The sequence below is a fragment of the Mizuhopecten yessoensis genome, unplaced genomic scaffold, assembly GCF_002113885.1.
Source record: "Mizuhopecten yessoensis strain PY_sf001 unplaced genomic scaffold, ASM211388v2 scaffold716259, whole genome shotgun sequence".
Lineage (NCBI taxonomy): Eukaryota > Metazoa > Mollusca > Bivalvia > Pectinida > Pectinidae > Mizuhopecten > Mizuhopecten yessoensis.
This window is the reverse complement of record NW_018480027.1, coordinates 320,163-342,397: the sequence shown is the minus strand read 5'-3', so window position 1 is coordinate 342,397 and position 22,235 is coordinate 320,163. Positions and strand designations below refer to the sequence as shown.

The following is a 22,235-nucleotide window of genomic DNA, read 5'->3' as shown; positions in this document are numbered from 1 at the left end:
ATAGAACAGCTTATTGACCCATTGTGACCAGTTATACACAAGATAGAACAGCCTATTGACCTATTGTGACCAGTTTTATATGTGAAAGAATACACATAATAGAACAGCTTATTGACCTATTGTGACCAATTTAACATGTGATAGAACAGCTTATTCACCCATTGTGACCAGTTCTACACAAGATAGAACAGCTTATTGACCCATTGTGACCAGTTCAACATGACAAAAGAACAGCTTATTGACCCATGGTGACCAGTTTCACACATTATATAACAGCTTATTGACCTATTGTGACCAATTTAACATGTGATAGAACCGCTTATTCACCCATTGTGACCAGTTCCACACAAGATAGAACAGCTTATTGCCCTATTGTGACCAGTTTAACATGTGATACAACAGCTTATTGACCTATTGTGATCAGTTCAACATGAGAAAGAATACACATAATAAAACAGCTTATTGACCTATTGTGACAAGTTCAACATGAGAAAGAATACACATAATAAAACAGCTTATTGACCTATTGTGACCAGGTCAACATGAGAAAGAACAGTTTATTGACCTATTGTGACCAGTTATACACAAGATAGAACAGCCTATTGACCTATTGTGAAGAGTTTTATATGTGAAAAAATACACATAATAGAACAGCTTATTGACCTATAGTGACCAGTTCAACATGAGAAAGAATACACAAAATAGAACAGCTTATTGACCTATTGTGACCAGTTCAACATGAGAAAGAACAGTTTATTGACCTATTGTGACCAGTTCAACATGAGAAAGAATACACATTATAGAACAGCTTATTGACCATTTGTGGCAATGGGCAGATTTTTAAACTTTGATATAATATTCTTAAATTGTCATACCCTTTAGGCTCATCGTTGTAATTTATTTGTTTTATCTTTAAAATGGATAGAAATAGTTTTGGTTCAGCTCCATATGCTTAACCCCTAGCTGTATTATGTCAAGAATGGATTCTTACCCTAGAGATAGAAATTAGAGATCCCACACTCAGATATACATGTAAATGTCTGATCAGGGTAAGAGCATATATGTATATATATATATATATATATATATATATAGAAAAAATAAAAATAACGACCGACTAAAAAACTAGCTGCTTTCACCCTTCACAGGGCTCTTCAGGTTTATTCAAAAGAACCTATACCATGACACCCCATGTATATATATGTAAAAGGAGCGGATTGCTCCGAAAATTTGACAACCTAAACTTGTCCACACTGTTGGAATTACTTCTTTGCCCATATTTATATAAATATATATAGTGCTTTTGCTTTTATTTTTGTGCCTTTTTGCTCTATAGATGACTTTTCAATGTGAGTTCTTATCTTGTCCTTGTGTATTGGCACTATGATGTATTTCTTCTTTTATTTCACAGTAGAACAAAGAGCAGGAAGCTACCATATTGTAACAAAACCCCAGGGCCCTGATCCTCAACCTCCTACCCCTGGGTGTCCACACCAGTCATTCATACAAACATTCCCTTATCCTAGGGATCCCTTACACCATTAAATAGGTTAAAATCCCTTTGTTCATACTGAATGAATAGAATTTTAATGATTAACAACAATTTGCTTCTCTTCCTTTGCACCACATGGGGTGTCATGGTACACACCGATCATTCAAGCAAAAACCATTCCTCTCAGCCCAAGGACTTTCATTGATATTAAGGAATAGGATGATGAAGAGTTCCCCAATTGATCTCCACTCCTGATCAGTGCCACACAAAATTAAGCCCTCCTTGTCCTGTAATGGTCCAAACCAAATTTAGTAACAGTATCCATGGAGATGGTCTGGACTAGTGAGGTGAGCTAACAACGCTGTCTACTACCAGATAACGGTTGACAAGGGAGAAAAAAACACTCAGTACCTCCTGGGTCTAGGAGGTTGTCAGATCTGACATTCCTGACAGTCAATAAAACTACAACAAATGCGGGACGTACATGTCATCTTTCAAGAAACACAAACAATATTATACCATAGCATTTCTTCTGACAACCTCCAACACACTCAGGAAATAATCCACCAGATTGATCACAGACTTAAATCTGTCATCGTTAATCATTGGACATGATATGTTATTCTGCAATTTTATGCTTTTGGAATATTCTGAAGCCATTCAATATGGAAACTTCCATGACTATCTAAGACCAATGGATCCTAAAAGTACCTACCACCTTACTATTTGATAGACTTTGCTGAGTAGAAGTATCTTACAACTGAAATACATTGCATGAGTCTTGATCTCTCACAGGATTCTGCAGGAATCGAGGTGTCTCAGTTAAAACTAAATACAATGTTGTTTTAGCTTCTGTTTCTTAATGTATTATCAACAAGAGGCCGTTAGGGTTCGGACTGTCACTCAAATGTTGTTTTTTTTTATGTTTTCTGAATTAGACAAGAGGTTAAAAGAAATGTTTACCCTGTCTCAAAAACATAACAAACATCTTGATCTCTGAGAGAACTCATACTACTGCACAAACCAAAGTATTTTTTGACTTGTTGAAACATGTGTGTGTTACTTTCTATGCTTTGCAAATAATGAGGTATATACGATTTGACAATTTACCTGCCCATATCAGATGTAATGCCTGAGCTTTCCTTGCAATGACCTTGACCCACACCTGACCTTGACCTGCCACAATATCCACATGGAGGCTGCTGGTTCGGTTGGGTGAATGAACAGCTGTCATCATGCTGACAACACCAGGTATGACCTGCATGGCATGCAGGATTCCAGCAAAGTGACACAGATTACTGCTCTTCAGTTGACTTTCATGTATAAAGTCTGTCTTCTTTCTCAACTGCAAGGAAAATGGGAACATAACTGAAAAATATTTATAAAAGTTTTAAAAAATATAGCTAAATCTCAAATTTCTTGATCAACACACTGAGAATCACTTAAGAGCGAAAAAATCAATTCTACGACTTAATCTACCTTATTATACCAGTAAACTTCAATTAGCATTGAATTTTACAAAACACAATCTAAATCATAAATTCATGACCGAACTTAATGACGTACCAGCTAAATAATCTATGAATGGCTAACTTAATGATGTACAATCTAAATCATATTTGCATTGCCCAAATTACGGAAACACTCTCTAAATTAGCGAAGCACCATTTAAATTTAAAAACCATATCCAAGTTATCGGGACATGGACCAGTTTTCAGGAACAACAACCAATTTTCAGGGACAACAACCAATTTTCAGGAACATAACAATTCAATAAGATTGTGCCTTTGTTCCCGAAAACTGGTCGTTGGCCCCCGAAAATTAAGTCGTTGTCCCGCTCACTCGCACAGCGGTATTCCCTTTGATGTAGCCGCGCTCCGGCGAAGCCCGTACAGGTGAGGCAGTCTATAGTCCCTGCCTTGCTGGCCGTGTTGTCGGTATAGCTATGCAAAGACGGTCGCTCTAATTCCGTAATCAAAACGATATAATAACACAGGTCGATAGTACACTTATATTTACTTCGAATGAAATAAATAAAGACCAAGGAAATAATGCTTATTTTGTACTACGGCCAGGGTTAGGATCGAAATGAACGACCATTTGAGAATAATGCATAACTTTTACCGTATTGCTGAACTGGTGCTTTGATACATCACTCCAGGGACACATGAAGCCAGTATATACGTCTCTGATCACTCATATAATAATCAAAGACACAATATGAACTCTCAATATTAACGATATTTAATGACGAACGATAAGTACGTCCCGATGTCGTATACAACTTATATTACGTAAACTATATCCCCCGGCTCCGTTCGGTCCGAGGTACTAGTTGTCCAGTATTTATTGATAAACTCGTGCAAATGATGAACCGATTGTGTAAATGTTCATAAACGAACCACTGTATATATATATATATGTTAAGACAGTTTACGTTCCTATTTTGCTTCATATACCTTTCAATCGTTTTTTATGTTGTTAATAGTTTTGTGATTTATATAATCCTCTTAGTAAGGAGATTCCCGATCACCTGTCCTCTCAGCTTTTAATTTCTATTGTATTTAACATAAATGTATTTTATTCATATTTTGGTGTTTTTTTAATCATTACTGATATAATTTCAATTAAATGGAACTTTATCTTTCCTGTACTGTCGTAAGAATATCCCTTCTGATTTAATGTTTCATGTTATAATATTTAAGGTTGAACTTTCTATTTAGTTTAGGTTATCGGGTGATAAAGAAAAAATAATTTACCCGGGTTCCATTGTAGTTATCACCCGATAACCTAAATTGAATAGAAAGTTAATCCTTATATTTATAGCCTTTTTCTTTACATAAAACGCGTCCATTTATGTCATCAAAGTAAACGTATGTAAATGAACACACAATCCAGCCGTCCTGTCAGTCAACAACGTGACGTCATCGGAATGTATGAATTTCAACAATGTATGTTTACATTTCAACAATGTATCTTTTGCATGAATACACTAATGAGTTACACATCTGGTATCCGAGGTACTCCTGTTAACTTCCTAAAACAGCAATGTAAGCTCCCGGGTTGTTGAAACTTCGAGTGATAATGACAATGATCTCCACAAAGGCTTTCATTAGAAAAAATACCATTTAAGTTACGTACACTTATGTGTTTAAAGTGAACGAAATTTTCGAAATATCTTGTTTCTTTATTCATTTAAAGCGAACTTAACCATTTCAGAAAGATAATGTGCATCCGTATGTCAGTTATCAAAACTGTATAAAGTAAAGAGAGAAAAAAAATAGAGCATTATTCTTAACCAGAGACGTTATATTACAATATATACGACTTTGGTGTATAGTCTAAACAGTTGCTCTCGTCTAACGAACCTGTGATTACTAAAATTTAGAACCTATGAAACTTCTTATATAAAAGGCTAAGCGTGATCCGGTTGTTAAATATATGAATTATCAGAATTAATATTGAATATTGTATTACCTGTCTTCAGACAGAGACATATAAAGCCGTAAGTAGTATATACGTTTCCGCTTCAGGTCAACCATGACAATCAGAATAATATATAAACTAAAGGTATTTTGTTTTGGTTTCCTTTCTATCATAACCAGATACCTTCTCTGTATTAACGTAATATATTAGGTATCAGTACATTTCACTCATAGTTCCAGTAGTATTAGTAATCATTATCAAATACATATATAGATAAAATATATTGCCGTGTGAATGATGTAATTGATATACAATATGTGTTAAGATAAGTTCTGTGCACTGATCTTACACGAAAATGGCACCGTTTCATTGGTTGATATACCTGTCAATCACGCGCGGTAGAGAGGTGGGCCCTCGCGATGATTGGTTGATGTTCTTGTCGATGCTCCGCTGTTGTTTGATTGACAAGAATATCACGGGCCGTAATTCTCGTCACATTCTGGTGCATGTACTCGCAGTGACATTTGGTATTTCTTTTTCTGTTTCCTGTTGTACAATATATTTAAACTTGAAAGTGACATTCGTTCTGAATTCTTTTTTAATTGGTGCAAGCATCCCATGCATACAATTTTATTATGAGAAAGTAGGTTTACTTTGTTTGTAATGTATAATCGTGCACAGAAACCTTACATGTGGATGTACATTGTATTGGACATGTATGTTGAAATTGTAGGTGTATAAATATAGCTGTTGGTCTGTATGAACTTTCTAACTAAGCATTGAAGGATAATTAAATGTAATCACTACTTGTAAGCGTCAAGGAAAAATCATTAAACTAAGGAACTGTGACAATGTATTATGAGAATTATCGGTGTTCATGTTAAAATATAATAGACAAAAGCAAATATTTATTTATAGGACTGTTTTGCTATTGCTAATACTGAAATACTTTTTTCCTGCTAACACAATGTTCAAATACTAAAGTGACATTTGTACTGAATTCGTTTTACTTAGCGCAGGCAGCCTGGTCCTCGCATAAAATGTTAGTGAAAAAGTGGGTTGACTTGGTATGTAATGTATAAAAAGCTGTATTTGACAAGAGGGTATAATTGTACAAGTATGTGCAAAATGTTGTTGAATGTATAGGTAAGTGGTTGTTATGAAAAAAACATGTTGATATGATTGATTGTACATACGTGTGCATGTTTATATGTTTGCAGGTAGGTTGGCCCAGTTAATTATTTCTTTAACAAAGGAAAAATCTTGTTATTTCATTATCTGATTAAGTAACCAGCAACCGACCGTGGAGAAGTTGATTTGTACTTTAATTTTTAAATCATAGTATACTGTAAAAGCATATATTTACGTTGGTGGTTAAATTTCGTTGTTTTGGATTTGGGACAAGTTCGTGGGGAAAATATTTCGTGAAATCAATATTTTCAAACCCAGTTATTTTATGTTTGACACCTGGACAATAAGACTTACCGTACATCGCCCGAGGTGATCACCCATCCACTCCAGGTGAAATTTTCACACCTCGCTTCACCCCAGTCAGTGGAAAACAATAGATCGACCATCGCCCGATGGTCACCGTACTGCTTGCGAGGTTCAGGTAAGACCCGGCGAGATAAACTCACACTATGGGTATCGGTCAAATCCGTCATGCTCTATAATTTACATACAAAGAGCGATGTAACAAACGCTTGATTGACGCGCTATAGTTATAAGTGTTTAACTCTGTGTCTGTGACGATAAGTACACCGTTTATCATGACCTGTGTCTAAATGTAAATACAGCATGGTTTGTAATTAAAGTAATAGTTTATTTCATATTTTCGCTAATTTCTATTTCGTGCGATTAAAATTTCGTTGGGATTATATTTCATGGTTTTCTTTAAACCACGAAATAAACGAAATTAAATCCCCAACGAAATATTATGCTTTTACAGTAATCTGTATTTAACGTTGAAATAGTGTCTCATAGGTCAACTTGGCCGGATAATTAATTCTATCAATTTTGTTTCAACTAGAAACTTTAAATTGTGAATGGATATGTGACTCTTTAATAAAATAAATTATTATTATAAGGGTTAATATATATCACAAGACATCCAATCGACATTAGCCTATAATTGGATGACAACACGTAATCACCTTTTGTCATGCTGTGTACACAAACGCCAATCATGTCGTCGTTGAACAGCACTACTACGTGACCAGTTTCTGTGCAGGATTATATATATTGCAAAGTTACTGTACCGTTACAGTCCAAATATACGGAAATGTATCAGTGAAAAATGTTAACAAATAACTTCAACGTTGGTGTCTTCTGTGTTTGAGTGTCAAAAAAACGTATAGCATATTTTCGGTATTACCGTTTAATGACAAATTGACTACACTGTGTCGTCCTTATGTTAGGTCGACAATTCAAATAAACAACAAAATACCGACAGTTACACATTGAATATCATTATACAATACAGTACTTATTGATGCGATGCTAAGTTATATCGAGGACTTAGATAATCTGAGTCCGTGATTATATTTATCTCGAAAATATAATTGAATTATGAAGGTTAAACTTTTTCTCTCCATATACATGTAATATACACAAGTTATAATTTAACATCTTGGTTCAATAATGTAAAGCAACTCGATCCACTCCTTTAGCCGGCTTAGTTTTAAAATTTGGGTACAGGTACATCACACTAAACACACCGTGTCCAGTGCTTGATTGATAGGTTTTGCGTCCGCTTCACTACCGAGTAGTTTGGATAATCACAGGTAAAATATACAGGTGTGAAACCACGTGATTATGTGGCTTTTCAAAGCAATAAACTGAATTGAATTGGATTACCAGGTACAGTTTTCTTACCTGTGGGTCTTACCTGGGAATCTCCAATTAACTCATTACAGCATAATTATGACAGTGGTAATACAGAACTTGTGTGGTGTTTGATCACACCTCTAACCCCCTTAGAGCACAGGTCTGTTATTTCAACCGGCAGGTGTGATATGCTTGAATCTACCTGAAACTATGCTTTACCTGTGACTACATGTGCCATTGTAATTATCCATGTATACAGCTAATAATGTTTAAATATCATATCAGCATGGTAATAATGTAATGTGATCGCACTGCCAAAGTATTATAAAACATTTCTAATTTACATTTATATCATGGCAGCACCCCTACCTCTACAAAATTATAGAAACAACCTATATACTGAAAATATTCCGTTATCATAATTCTAATCAAAGACGAATAAAACCAGTATATACGTACGTATCCGCTATAATTTTGTTTATGATACATTGTATCTTATTAAACATTATTAATTCAATTCAGGTTATTGCATTGGATATCCACATAATCACGTGGTTTTCACACCTGTACATCTTACCAGTGATTGACCGAACTACTCGGTAGTGAAGCGGACGCAAAACCTATCAATCAAGCACTGGACACAGGTGTGTTTAGTATTTTGTACCTGTCGCAAATTTCACACCTAAGCCGGCTCAAGGAGTGGATCGAGATGCTTTTCATTATTGAACAAAGATGTTTAATTATATCTAAGTCCGTGGCATTACACATCAATAAGTACTGTATTGAATAATATCAAATGTGTAACTGTCGGTATTTTGTTGTTTATTTGAATTTTCGACCTAACATAAGGACGACACAGTGTCGTCGATTTGTCATTAAACGGTAATACCGAAAATATGCTATACGTTTTATTGACATTCAAACACAGAAGACACCAACGTTGAAGTTATTTTGTAAATATTTTTACTGATACATTTCCGTATATTTGGACCGTAGCGGTACAGTAACTTTGCAATATATATAATCCGGCACAGAAACAGATCACGTAGTAGTGCTGTTCAACGACGACATGACTGGCGGTTGTGTACACAGCATGCACCAGAGTGTGACGAGAATTACGGCCCGTGATATTCTTGTCAATCAAACAACAGCGGAGCATCGACAAGAACATCAACCAATCATCGCGAGGGCCCACCTCTCTACCGCGCGTGATTGACAGGTATATCAACCAATGAAACGGTGCCATTTTCGTGTAAGATCAGTGCACAGAACTTATCTTAACACCTACTGTATATCAATTACATCATTCACACGGCAATATATTTTATCTATATATGTATATGATAATGATTACTAATACTACTGGAACTATGAGTAAAATGTACTGATACCTAACATATTACGTTAATACAGAGAAGGTCTCTGGTTATGATATAAAGGAAACCAAAACAAAATACCTTTAGTTTATATATTATTCTGATTGTCATGGTTGACCTGAAGCGGAAACGTATATACTACTTACGGCTTTATATGTCTCTGTCTGAAGACAGGTAATACAATATTCAATATTAATTCTGATAATTCATATATTTAACAACCGGATCACGCTTAGCCTTTTATATAAGAAGTTTCATAGGTTCTAAATTTTAGTAATCACAGGTTCGTTAGACGAGAGCAACTGTTTAGACTATACACCAAAGTCGTATATATTGTAATATAACGTCTCTGGTTAAGAATAATGCTCTATTTTTTTTCTCTCTTTACTTTATACAGTTTTGATAACTGACATACGGATGCACATTATCTTTCTGAAATGGTTAAGTTCGCTTTAAATGAATAAAGAAACAAGATATTTCGAAAATTTCGTTCACTTTAAACACATAAGTGTACGTAACTTAAATGGTATTTTTTCTAATGAAAGCCTTTGTGGAGATCATTGTCATTATCACTCGAAGTTTCAACAACCCGGGAGCTTACATTGCTGTTTTAGGAAGTTAACAGGAGTACCTCGGATACCAGATGTGTAACTCATTAGTGTATTCATGCAAAAGATACATTGTTGAAATGTAAATATACATTGTTGAAATTCATACATTCCGATGACGTCACGTTGTTGACTGACAGGACGGCTGGATTGTGTGTTCATTTACATACGTTTACTTTGATGACATAAATGGACGCGTTTTATGTAAAGAAAAAGGCTATAAATATAAGGATTAACTTTCTATTCAATTTAGGTTATCGGGTGATAACTACAATGGAACCCGGGTAAATTATTTTTTCTTTATCACCCGATAACCTAAACTAAATAGAAAGTTCAACCTTAAATATTATAACATGAAACATTAAATCAGAAGGGATATTCTTACGACAGTACAGGAAAGATAAAGTTCCATTTAATTGAAATTATATCAGTAATGATTAAAAAAACACCAAAATATGAATAAAATACATTTATGTTAAATACAATAGAAATTAAAAGCTGAGAGGACAGGTGATCGGGAATCTCCTTACTAAGAGGATTATATAAATCACAAAACTATTAACAACATAAAAAACGATTGAAAGGTATATGAAGCAAAATAGGAACGTAAACTGTCTTAACATATATATATATATACAGTGGTTCGTTTATGAACATTTACCTCGGACCGAACGGAGCCGGGGGATATAGTTTACGTAATATAAGTTGTATACGACATCGGGACGTACTTATCATTCGTCATTAAATATCGTTAATATTGAGAGTTCATATTGTGTCTTTGATTATTATATGAGTGATCAGAGACGTATATACTGGCTTCATGTGTCCCTGGAGTGATGTATCAAAGCACCAGTTCAGCAATACGGTAAAAGTTATGCATTATTCTCAAATGGTCGTTCATTTCGATCCTAACCCTGGCCGTAGTACAAAATAAGCATTATTTCCTTGGTCTTTATTTATTTCATTCGAAGTAAATATAAGTGTACTATCGACCTGTGTTATTATATCGTTTTGATTACGGAATTAGAGCAACCGTCGTTGCATAGCTATACCGACAACACGGCCAGCAAGGCAGGGACTATAGACTGCCTCACCTGTACGGGCTTCGCCGGAGCGCGGCTACATCAAAGGGAATACCGCTGTGCGAGTGAGCGGGACAACGACTTAATTTTCGGGGGCCAACGACCAGTTTTCGGGAACAAAGGCACAATCTTATTGAATTGTTATGTTCCTGAAAATTGGTTGTTGTCCCTGAAAATTGGTTGTTGTTCCTGAAAACTGGTCCATGTCCCGATAACTTGGATATGGTTTTTAAATTTAAATGGTGCTCCGCTAATTTGGAGAGTGTTTCCGTAATTTGGGCCATGCAAATATGATTTAGATTGTACATCATTAAGTTAGCCATGCATAGATTATTTAGCTGGTACGTCATTAAGTTCGGTCATGAATTTATGATTTAGATTGTGTTTTGTAAAATTCAATGCTAATTGAAGTTTACTGGTATAATAAGGTAGATTAAGTCGTAGAATTGATTTTTTCGCTCTTAAGTGATTCTCAGTGACATCTGTTGTTTAGTACTTAAAAGGAAATGACAATATAATGTTGCAAAACTGTTCGCAGTCTGTATCTGCAACAAAAGAGAAGAATTGAAGGGCAATCCTCCTGATGCTAATATAATAATACTTAGGAGTCATTCTGCTCCTCAATGCTGTCAACACAGTGTCTGCAGAGTGCATGGTCAGCTACAGATCCCTTTCTTTTAAATTAAATGTAACTTATCCTTAGGTGTCTATGAGTAATTTATAATTACATGGCATAACATTTTTATTTCAATTTACAAACAATGTTTGCCTTGTGTAGATTAAACTGTTGTGAGTAACTGTTATAAATGTTCACCCCTTTATATTGCATTTTAGGCACAATATACATTGTCATCAACTGGTTTATTTTAATGGAGCTGATGCATATACATGTATATCTTTGAACAAAAGTATTTTTGGAAAACAAAAAAATATTTAATTCTAACTTCTAGAGATGAGATGATTACCACCAAAAGAATGGAGCAAACAGATGACAGGGAACTGTAGCTGACAGTTAATATAGAAATTGTTGTTGATACAATTTCACGGGATTTTCACAGAAGTCTAAATATAGAATAATACAAAGGGAGATAACTCGTATTAAGATTTCTTTCAGTTAGCTCATTTTGTAAAGGAGACTGCACTATCTATTCATATTAAACTTTGACCCATATATCACAATGCATTGTACATGATTACCTAGTCTGAGCTTGTGCTGGCCATAAGGAGCCGCAGAGGAATAGTTGTACCATTTTTGTTAATAATGGCTTGGTAGAATATGAGAAGGTCCTAGAATGTTTTTACACAAAACAGTACATCTGAACTTTGACCCCATATTTGAGATTAAAGGAAATATTCAAAATAGCATAGGACATTTACTGTTTGACTTTTTAAAAAGTTCAAAAATGAAAAAGTTGAAAAATGTATGGCCTTTGACCCAAAAGGGAGAATTTTAATTTGACATTTTTTCTAATATTTTATGAGAAAATGTTAGCCCAAAGCAATATCTGCAAATGATATAAGGCATAAATGCTGTATAATAAACGATTTTTCAGTTATGGCGATTTAAAGATTTTGACATATGACGTCATGGCAGCTGTATTGGATTTTTGTTGTACTTGAAAATGTTGCAATAACATCTTTAAATCATGGCCTACAATATACCTGAAAGACTTTGAACATGTCTGCTACCAATCAAAAGATTAGTACGCCAAAATCTCTCGAATCTGATGGTGAGAACCCCTCACAATGAGAACAACACTTTCGACCCCTATGACCTACAGCCCATCTTTCCACTATGATTCTGCCTCAAAAATATTAATCTTTGCTTCTTGATAACATAGAAAAACATTGTTCAATTCAATCTACTTTTTTTGTGTGTCTACATATAAATCAAAGTACTGACAGCTGAGAAAACAGCAAAATTGCACAAAAATGAAAATGGTTTTTGACTTTCACTTTTGAAATTATATTTAGAGTAGGTCAAGGTCATTCATTTGCACACACTTTAAAGCCCTCCATTCAAGCATGCTTCTTGCCAAACATTGTTACCCTGGAATTATTGGTTATTCAGAAAAAGTGGTTTCAATATTTTTAAAAGTTGGCCATGACATCTCCAAACTATTACCTACAACCTGGCAAAATATCAGGTACATACCTAGTACAGAGTATAACCATTTAGAAGGAAAGTTGGTCTCAAGATCTTGAGGAGGAGGAGGAGGAGGAGGAGGATGTGGTGAAAAACCCTAATTCAAGGTTCTTATATACCATTTTATCACAACCTATAGTTGGTAGGTCTTCTCAAAGCTGTTCAAAAACAATTATCGGTGGTAATAGGAGTTGGAGATGAGAGAAATATTCTACTTGTTTAGAATTAGTGGGCAGTAACAGGTTTATTAGTCAGGTATACCACATATATCATCTATAAAACACAAATACTAAATTAGAGACAGATCATTGGTGCAAAATTCATGTAATTTGGTGACTTTAATATGATTGCCAAGTTTTATCCAGTTAGTATCAATATAGACAGCAGTTAATTTTCCTGGCCTTTGATGACCTTGGCATATAGAGACTCATATGTCCTTCTTTTAATTGCAGAATACAAACAACACTGGTGAGCTCTGAGGAAAATGTCAGCATAATTTAGACTGCCAGTCAGCTAATCTTTCACCCAGTCAGCCTCCTAAATGCTGTACCAAATATATCCATCTAAATTGATGTTAATTAAGGGAGACATCCAAATCTGTGACAACTTTCCACCTGATTAAAGAAGATTGTAGGGAGACTTCCATGTAATAATACAGGAATGCTAATGACCGCATGCGACCATGTATACTGATACACTGAAATGAATGTATGAACACAGCATAAGTACAGTGATACAGTCGGTAGCAATGTAATTATTAATAGAAATACATTAGTGATACATCTACCACAACGTATATAACAGTGATACTATTACTTAGTAACACGCAAAAATTACAGTCCATCACAAAAGATCAAACAGTGCTGTTCATGTACATATTGTGATGCAGTCCTTCGCAATGTTAACAAGGCATCACAAGTGATACAAATCCCTTAGCATTCACACATTGTGTGCCATTAGTATGAGGAAATTAATAGAAAATTTAATGATGCGACAGTAATTGTTCTAGCGACTGCAACATAATGTACGTATGGGCAGAATCATATATCCCCTCGAACTTTCATAGCGAGGGGATGATAACAGTGATACAACTTTCCACAATGTACATTTCAATGATACAATTTACCACAATGTACATTTAAGTGATAAAATTTACCCAATGTACATTACAGTGATACAATTTACCACAATGTACATTACAGCGATACAATTTACCACAATGTACATTTCAGTGATACAATTCACCACAATGTACATTACAGTGATATAATTCACCACAATGTACATTTCAGTGATACAATTTACCACAAAGTACATTTCAGTGATACAATTTACCACAATTTACATTAAAGGATACAATTTATCGCAATGATCATTTTAGTGATACAATTTACCACAATGTACATTTCAGTGATTCAATTTACCACAATGTACATTTCAGTGACACAATTTACCACAATGTACATTACAGTGATATAATTTACCACAATGTACATTTAAGTGATAAAATTTACCCAATGTACATTACAGTGATACAATTTACCACAATGTACATTACAGCGATACAATTTACCACAATGTACATTTAAGTGATACAATTCACCACAATGTACATTACAGTGATATAATTCACCACAATGTACATTTCAGTGATACAATTTACCACAAAGTACATTTCAGTGATAAAATTTACCACAATTTACATTAAAGGATACAATTTATCGCAATGATCATTTTAGTGATACAATTTACCACAATGTACATTTCAGTGATTCAATTTACCACAATGTACATTTCAGTGACACAATTTACCACAATGTACATTACAGCGATACAATTTACCACAATGTTCATTTAAGTGATACAATTTACCACAATGTACATTACAGCGATACAATTTACCACAAAGTACATTTCAGTGATACAATTTACCACAATGTACATTTCAGTAATACAATTTATCACAATTTACCACAAAGTACATTTCAGTGATACAATTTACCACAATGTACATTTCAGTAATACAATTTACCACAAAGTACATTTCAGTGATACCATTTTCCACAATGTACATTTCAGTAATACCATTTACCACAAAGTACATTTCAGTGATACAATTTACCAAAATGTACATTTCAGTGATACAATCTACCACCAGGTACATTTTAGTGATGCAATTTACCACAAAACACACAACAGTGATCAGTCAACTATTATGTATGTAACCTGTTGCAATGGCAGTGCAGCATACTGAAAATAGGGTCTCGTGCCAGACCACATACAGTATATGATGGCTTTTGTCATCGAATCCTGGTCTAGTCCCACTTACCAAACCTTTTACACTCAGAACACTATTATTGACTATATATATTGTTTTTTATCTTTTATTTTTTTCATGAAAGTACCACAAGGTAGGGTTTCTTTTATGAATCTTTACTAGCAGATTATGTAAACAGGAACTGTTTATTAGCCCACCATCATCACATCTAGTACCTAGGTATCATGAATATTTATGCATAATATAATAATATATAGTTATTTATAATATCTTCTCCAATGGGAATTTGATGGGATTGAACCTATAACATTCTATCTTTTATATTTTTATTTTTTATTTCTGTAGATATTTTTTTTCGAAAACTTTGTTGACTTCTTCAGCTTTAAAGCACATTCTCTTTAGAAAACTTGATATCACCAGCAGAGTCCTAGCTGGTGGCCAGAAAACCAGTCTAGAGTGTTTATATATAATAAACCTCAGGGGTACAGCTCCTCCATTACCATGTACTGACCCTAGTGATAGCCCAATAGGTGTTCATATAGATACACTATACAAATAATCCAAAAGGCAAGTTTTCTGGATAAAATGTGTGCATGTGGTATCAATACTATATCCAATTACTTGCATACAAAAATCAGCAATTTTAGCTAGGTTACAGAGAATATGAGATACAAGAACAAGGCTATGTACAGTGAACAAAGGGCCATAACTCCAGTATATAGTGTGACACAATACCTCAAAATTTGATTAGATGACACTAAGTCATCCCCAAGCAGTACTAATGTACAAGAGTTTTGCAATTACAGGTCATATAGTATATATTAGTTTACTCCTAACCAAATTATACACTGTGAACAAAGGCCAATGACTAGAGAATGGAGTATGAAACTCATGGATTTTACCACACGATGACATCTAAAGAGGTATTCACAAATGTTGGCAAAAGTAGGTGGTTAACTGATTTATGCCATAGAAAATTGACATACTGACGCACTGATGGAGTGACTGAAAGACAGCACTGACAAACAGAGACTGACAAGACATGTACAGAATGCAAATCTATCCCATCACCATGTTTTTTTATAGGAACATCTGCCAATCATCCCTACAATTTTTCAGCAAAACTGGATCAAACATTTTATTCAGTTCATAAATAGGTTTTCAAAATGCTACTCTGGCTGCCATCTTGATTTTCAAACAGACTGACTGATATACCAACACTTGATGAAGATAACGCCAGGAACAATAATTCTGTTTAAAAGTTTTATTAAAAAATCCTCTCTGTAAAAGGATGAGAAAAGTTCAAATAAATATCAATGGAAGACAAATTACAATCATGGCTAATGTGATCTAATAAAGTAATCAGAAACAAGGAAATGCCCATAGACATCAGTTTAGTAAGTGATATTGATAGAGACTGTGTAGAACTATCACGAATCTCAACTTTTGTATAAACAATAGGCATATGTATTTTACCCTCCAAATCTATGTAAGAACCATCCATCACAATATTGAGACAACCTAAACATTTATATTATTAACATTCCTAAACTTACAAACATCTACAAAACCCTGATGTCAGTGTTGACCTAAATATCTGGTGTACCATCATATATCTACCACTTAAATGATTGATCTGGCCTGACGTTGTCGGAGATCCCAACGAGTGCTTGTTTTGATCATTCCGAAGATTGATTGGATTAAATCAATCCACCTTGAAGCTGACAACAAACAGTCTCCATTCACACACTAGCCATATTGTATTTTCTGAAATTACCGATAGCAAAATTCCCACACTGATTGACCTGTAGGATGAAGAGTACATGAAAGGGGAAGGGGGACTCAGGCAAACAGCTTCTTTATTAAAATTTTAAAATATTCATATACAGGTACATGTAGTAAACAATGTTGGGTGCAGAGTCTGTGTAGGTCACATGTCTGGCAATCCTTCATTATTTTTCAATTACCAACTCCCATTTGCCAAAGGAAATTAATGCTGATCCTAAAAGGTCGTGCAGAACGCAACAGATGATTCATGAGCACTAAATTGGTATAAGTTGTTTTATTTCCCTCCCCCGCAACTTAATTAATACTTAAAGCCTATTGGACTTAGAGCTTATAGCCACTTACACAACCATACATGTCAGTGGTAGGGAACTAAAAGTAAGCAGCCAACAATACATGTGGATTGGTAGGGGACTAAAAGTAACCAACACAACCATACATGTGGACTGGTATGGGACTAAAAGTAACCAACACAACCATACATGTGGACTGGTAGGGGACTAAAAGTAGCCAACACAACAATACATGTTGACTGGTATGGGACTAAAAGTAACCAACACAACCATACATGTGGACTACTACAAGTAACCAACACAACAATACATTAGTGGACTGGTATATACATGTTGACTGGTATGGTACTAAAAGTAACCAACAAAAAGTAACCAACACAACCACACATGTTGACTGGTAGGGAAGTTAAAGTAACCAACACATCCATTCATGTGGACTGGAAGGGAACTAAAAGTAATCAACTCAACCTTACATGTGGACTGGTATTGGACTAAAAGTAGCCAACACAACCGTTCATGTGGACTGGTAGGGGATTAAAAGTAACCAACACAATATTGGACTAAAAGTAGCCAACACAACAATACATTAGTGGACTGGTATGGGACTTAAAGTAACCAACACAACCATTCATGTTGACTGGTAGGGAACTTAAAGTAACCAACACAACCATACATGTTGACTGGTAGGGGACTAAAAGTTACCAACACAACCATACATGTTGACTGGTAGGGGACTAAAAGGAACCAACACAACAATGCATGTTGGCTGGTAGGGGGCTAAAAGTAACCAACTGGTATGGGACTACTGGTAGGGGACTAAAATTAACCATCACAACCATACATGTTGGCTGGGAGGGGACTAAAAGTAACCAATACAACCATACATGTAGACTGGTAGGGAACTTAAGGTAACCAACTGGACTGGTAGGGAACTAAAAGTAACCAACACAACAATACATGTTGGCTGGTAGGGGACTAAAAGTAACCAACACAACCATACATGTGGACTGGTAGGGGACTAAAAGTAACCAACACAACCATTCATGTGGACTGGAAGGGAACTAAAAGTAATCAACACAACCTTACATGTGGACTGGTAGGGGACTAAAAGTAACCAACACAACCATACATGTGGACTGGTATGGGACTAAAAGTAGCCAACACAACCATACATGTTGACTGGTAGGGGACTAAAAGTAACCAACACAACAATACATGATGACTGGTATTGGACTAAAAGTAGCCAGCACAACCGTTCATGTGGACTGGTAGGGAACTAAAAGTAACCAACACAACGATACATGTTGACTGGTAGGGACCTTAAAGTAACCAACACAACCATACATGTTGACTGGTATGGGACTAAAAGTAACCAACACAACAATACATGTGGACTGGTATGGGACTAAAAGTAGCCAACACACCCATACATGTGGACTGGTATGGGACTAAAAGTAACCAACATAACAATACATGTTGACTGGTAGGGAACTAAAAGTAACCAACACAACCGTTCATGTGGACTGGTAGGGAACTAAAAGTAACCAACACAACCATACATGTGGACTGGTAGGGGACTAAAAGTAGCCAACACAACCATACATGTTGACTGGTATGGGACTAAAAGTAACCAACACAACCATACATGTTGACTGGTAGGGATCTAAAAGTAACAAACACAACAATACATGTGGACTGGTATGGGACTAAAAGTAGCCAACACACCCATACATGTGGACTGGTATGGGACTAAAAGTAGCCAACACAACCATACATGTTGACTGGTAGGGGACTAAAAGTAACCAACACAAACATACATGATGACTGGTATTGGACTAAAAGTAGCCAACACAACCGTTCATGTGGACTGGTAGGGAACTAAAAGTAACCAACAAAACAATACATGTTGGCTGGTAGGGGACTAAAAGTAACCAACACAACCATTCATGTGGACTGGAAGGGAACTAAAAGTAATCAACACAACCTTACATGTGGACTGGTAGGGGACTAAAAGTAACCAACATAACAATACATGTTGACTGGTAGGGAACTAAAAGTAACCAACACAACCATACATGTTGACTGGTAGGGACCTTAAAGTAACCAACACAACCATACATGTTGACTGGTAGGGAACTAAAAGTAACCAACACAACCATACATGTTGACTGGTAGGGATCTAAAAGTAACAAACACAACAATACATGTGGACGGGTAGGGAACTAAAAGGAACCAACACAACCATACATGTGGACTGGTATGGGACTAAAAGGAACCAACACAACCATACATGTGGACTGGTATGGGACTAAAAGTAACCAACACAACAATACATGTGGACTGGTAGGGGACTAAAGGTAACCAACACAGGGATGGGACTAAAAGTAACCAACACAACCATACATGTTGACTGGTAGTGGGCTAAAAGTAACCAAAACAACAATACATGTGGACTGGTAGGGGACTAAAAGTAACCAACACAACAATACATGTGGACTGGTAGGGGACTAAAGGTAACCAACACAACCATACATGTGGACTGGTATGGGACTTAAAGTAACCAACACAACAATACATGTTGACTGGGAGGAAACTAAAAATAACCAACACAACCATACATGTGGACTGGTAGGGGACTAAAAGTAACCAACACAACAATACATTAGTGGACTGGTATGGGACTAAAGGTAACCAACACAACCATACATGTGGACTGGTAGGGAACTAAAACTAACCAACATAACCATACATGTGGACAGGTAGAGAACTAAAAGTAACCAACACAACCATACATGTGGACTGGTAGGGAACTTAAGGTAACCAACACAACCATACATGTGGACTGGTAGCAGACTAAAAGTAACCAACACAACAACCATACATGTCGACTGGTAGGGAACTTAAAGTAACCAACACAACCATACATGTTGACTGGTAGGGGACTAAAAGTAACCAACACAACAATACATGTGGACTGGTAGGGAACTAAAAGTAACCAACACAACCATATATGTGGACTGGTAGCAGACTAAAAGTAACCAACACAACCATACATGTTGACTGGTAGGGAACTAAAGGTAACCGACACAACCATACATGTGGACTGGTAGGGAACTAAAAGTAACCAACACAACCATACATGTGGACTGGTAGGGAACTACATGTAAAAGTTACCAACACAACCATACATGTTGACTGGTAGGGGACTAAAAGTAACCAACACAACAATACATGTGGACTGGTAGGGAAATAAAAGTAACCAACAAAACCATACCTGTTTCATTGAAACATATTTATTGACATTGAACAGTCAAAGGGATTGGGCACAAGTTCTTACAACTTACTAAACCCTCTCCAATGAGATCCTACATGCATGTTGACTCAGGTAGGGGACTTAGAGATTTTAAACCAACCATGCATACATGTAAACTGGTAAAGAGGTTTTAAGTAACCAAACTAACCATATAGATTGGTAGGGTTAACTTATTTTATGTCAAAACAGTATAATTTTGAAGGAAAATACTTACTGTAGGTTTCCATGCGTTACACTATCACGGTGCGTATTTCACAGTTTACTGTAGTCTACGCTTATTACTGTAGGTTTCCATACATTACACTATCACAGCATGTATATCACAGTTTACTGTAGTCTACAATGATTACTGTATGTTTCCATACGTTACACTATCACAGTGTGTATATCACAGTTTACTCTAGTCTACGCTGATTACTGTAGGTTTCCATACGTTACACTACCACGGCTTGTATATAACAGTTTTCTGTAGTCTACGATGATTACTGTAGGTTTCCATGCGTTACACTATCACGGCGTGTATATCACAGTTTACTGTAGTCTACTATGATTACTGTAGGTTTCCATACGTTACACTACCACGGCTTGTATATAACAGTTTACTGTAGTCTACGATGATTACTGTAGGTTTCCATGCGTTACACTATCACGGTGCGTATTTCACAGTTTACTGTAGTCTACGCTTATTACTGTAGGTTTCCATACATTACACTATCACAGCATGTATATCACAGTTTACTGTAGTCTACGCTGATTACTGTAGGTTTCTATACATTACCTACGATGATTACTGTAGGTTTCCATACGTTAAACTACCACAGTGTGTATATCACAGTTTACTGTAGTCTACTATGATTACTGTAGGTTTCCATACGTTACACTACCACGGCTTGTATATAACAGTTTTCTGTAGTCTACGATGATTACTGTAGGTTTCCATACGTTACACTACCACGGCTTGTATATCACAGGTTACTGTAGTCTACGATGATTACTGTAGGTTTCCATACGTTACACTACCACAGTGTGTATATCACAGTTTACTGTAGTCTACAATGATTACAGTAAACTGTGATATACACACTGTCACAGTGTGTATATCACAGTTTTCTGTAGTCTACGATGATTACTGTAGGTTTCCATGCGTTACACCGTCACAGTGTGTATATCACAGTTTACTGAAGTCTACGATGATTACTGTAGGTTTCCATACGTTACACTACCACGGCTTGTATATAACAGTTTTCTGTAGTCTACGATGATTACTGTAGGTTTCCATGCGTTACACTATCACGGCGTGTATATCACAGTTTACTGTAGTCTACTATGATTACTGTTTGTTTCCATACGTTACACTATCACGGCATGTATATCACAGTTTACTGTAGTCTACGATGATTACTGTAGGTTTCCTTGCGTTACACTGTCACAGTGTGTATTTCACAGTTTACTGTAGTCTACGATGATTACTGTAGGTTTCCATACATTACACTACCAAGGCATGTATATCACAGTTTACTGTAGTCTACGCTGATTACTGTAGGTTTCCATACGTTACACTACCACGGCTTGTATATAACAGTTTACTGTAGTCTACGATGATTACTGTA

The 22,235-nt window shown here is 35.7% G+C and overlaps 1 protein-coding gene across 2 annotated transcripts in view; it reads right to left on the bottom strand.

Annotated features, from left to right (window-relative positions):
• Positions 1–22,235, bottom strand: part of LOC110442393 (UPF0415 protein C7orf25 homolog) — a 196,287-nt gene that overhangs the window by 110,992 nt on the left and 63,060 nt on the right. For both annotated transcript variants that reach the window (XM_021485979.1, XM_021485977.1), the window contains exon 3: positions 2,603–2,837. In XM_021485979.1, coding sequence (XP_021341654.1) covers positions 2,603–2,837 — 235 coding nt within the window. The remainder of the gene's footprint in view (positions 1–2,602; positions 2,838–22,235) is intronic.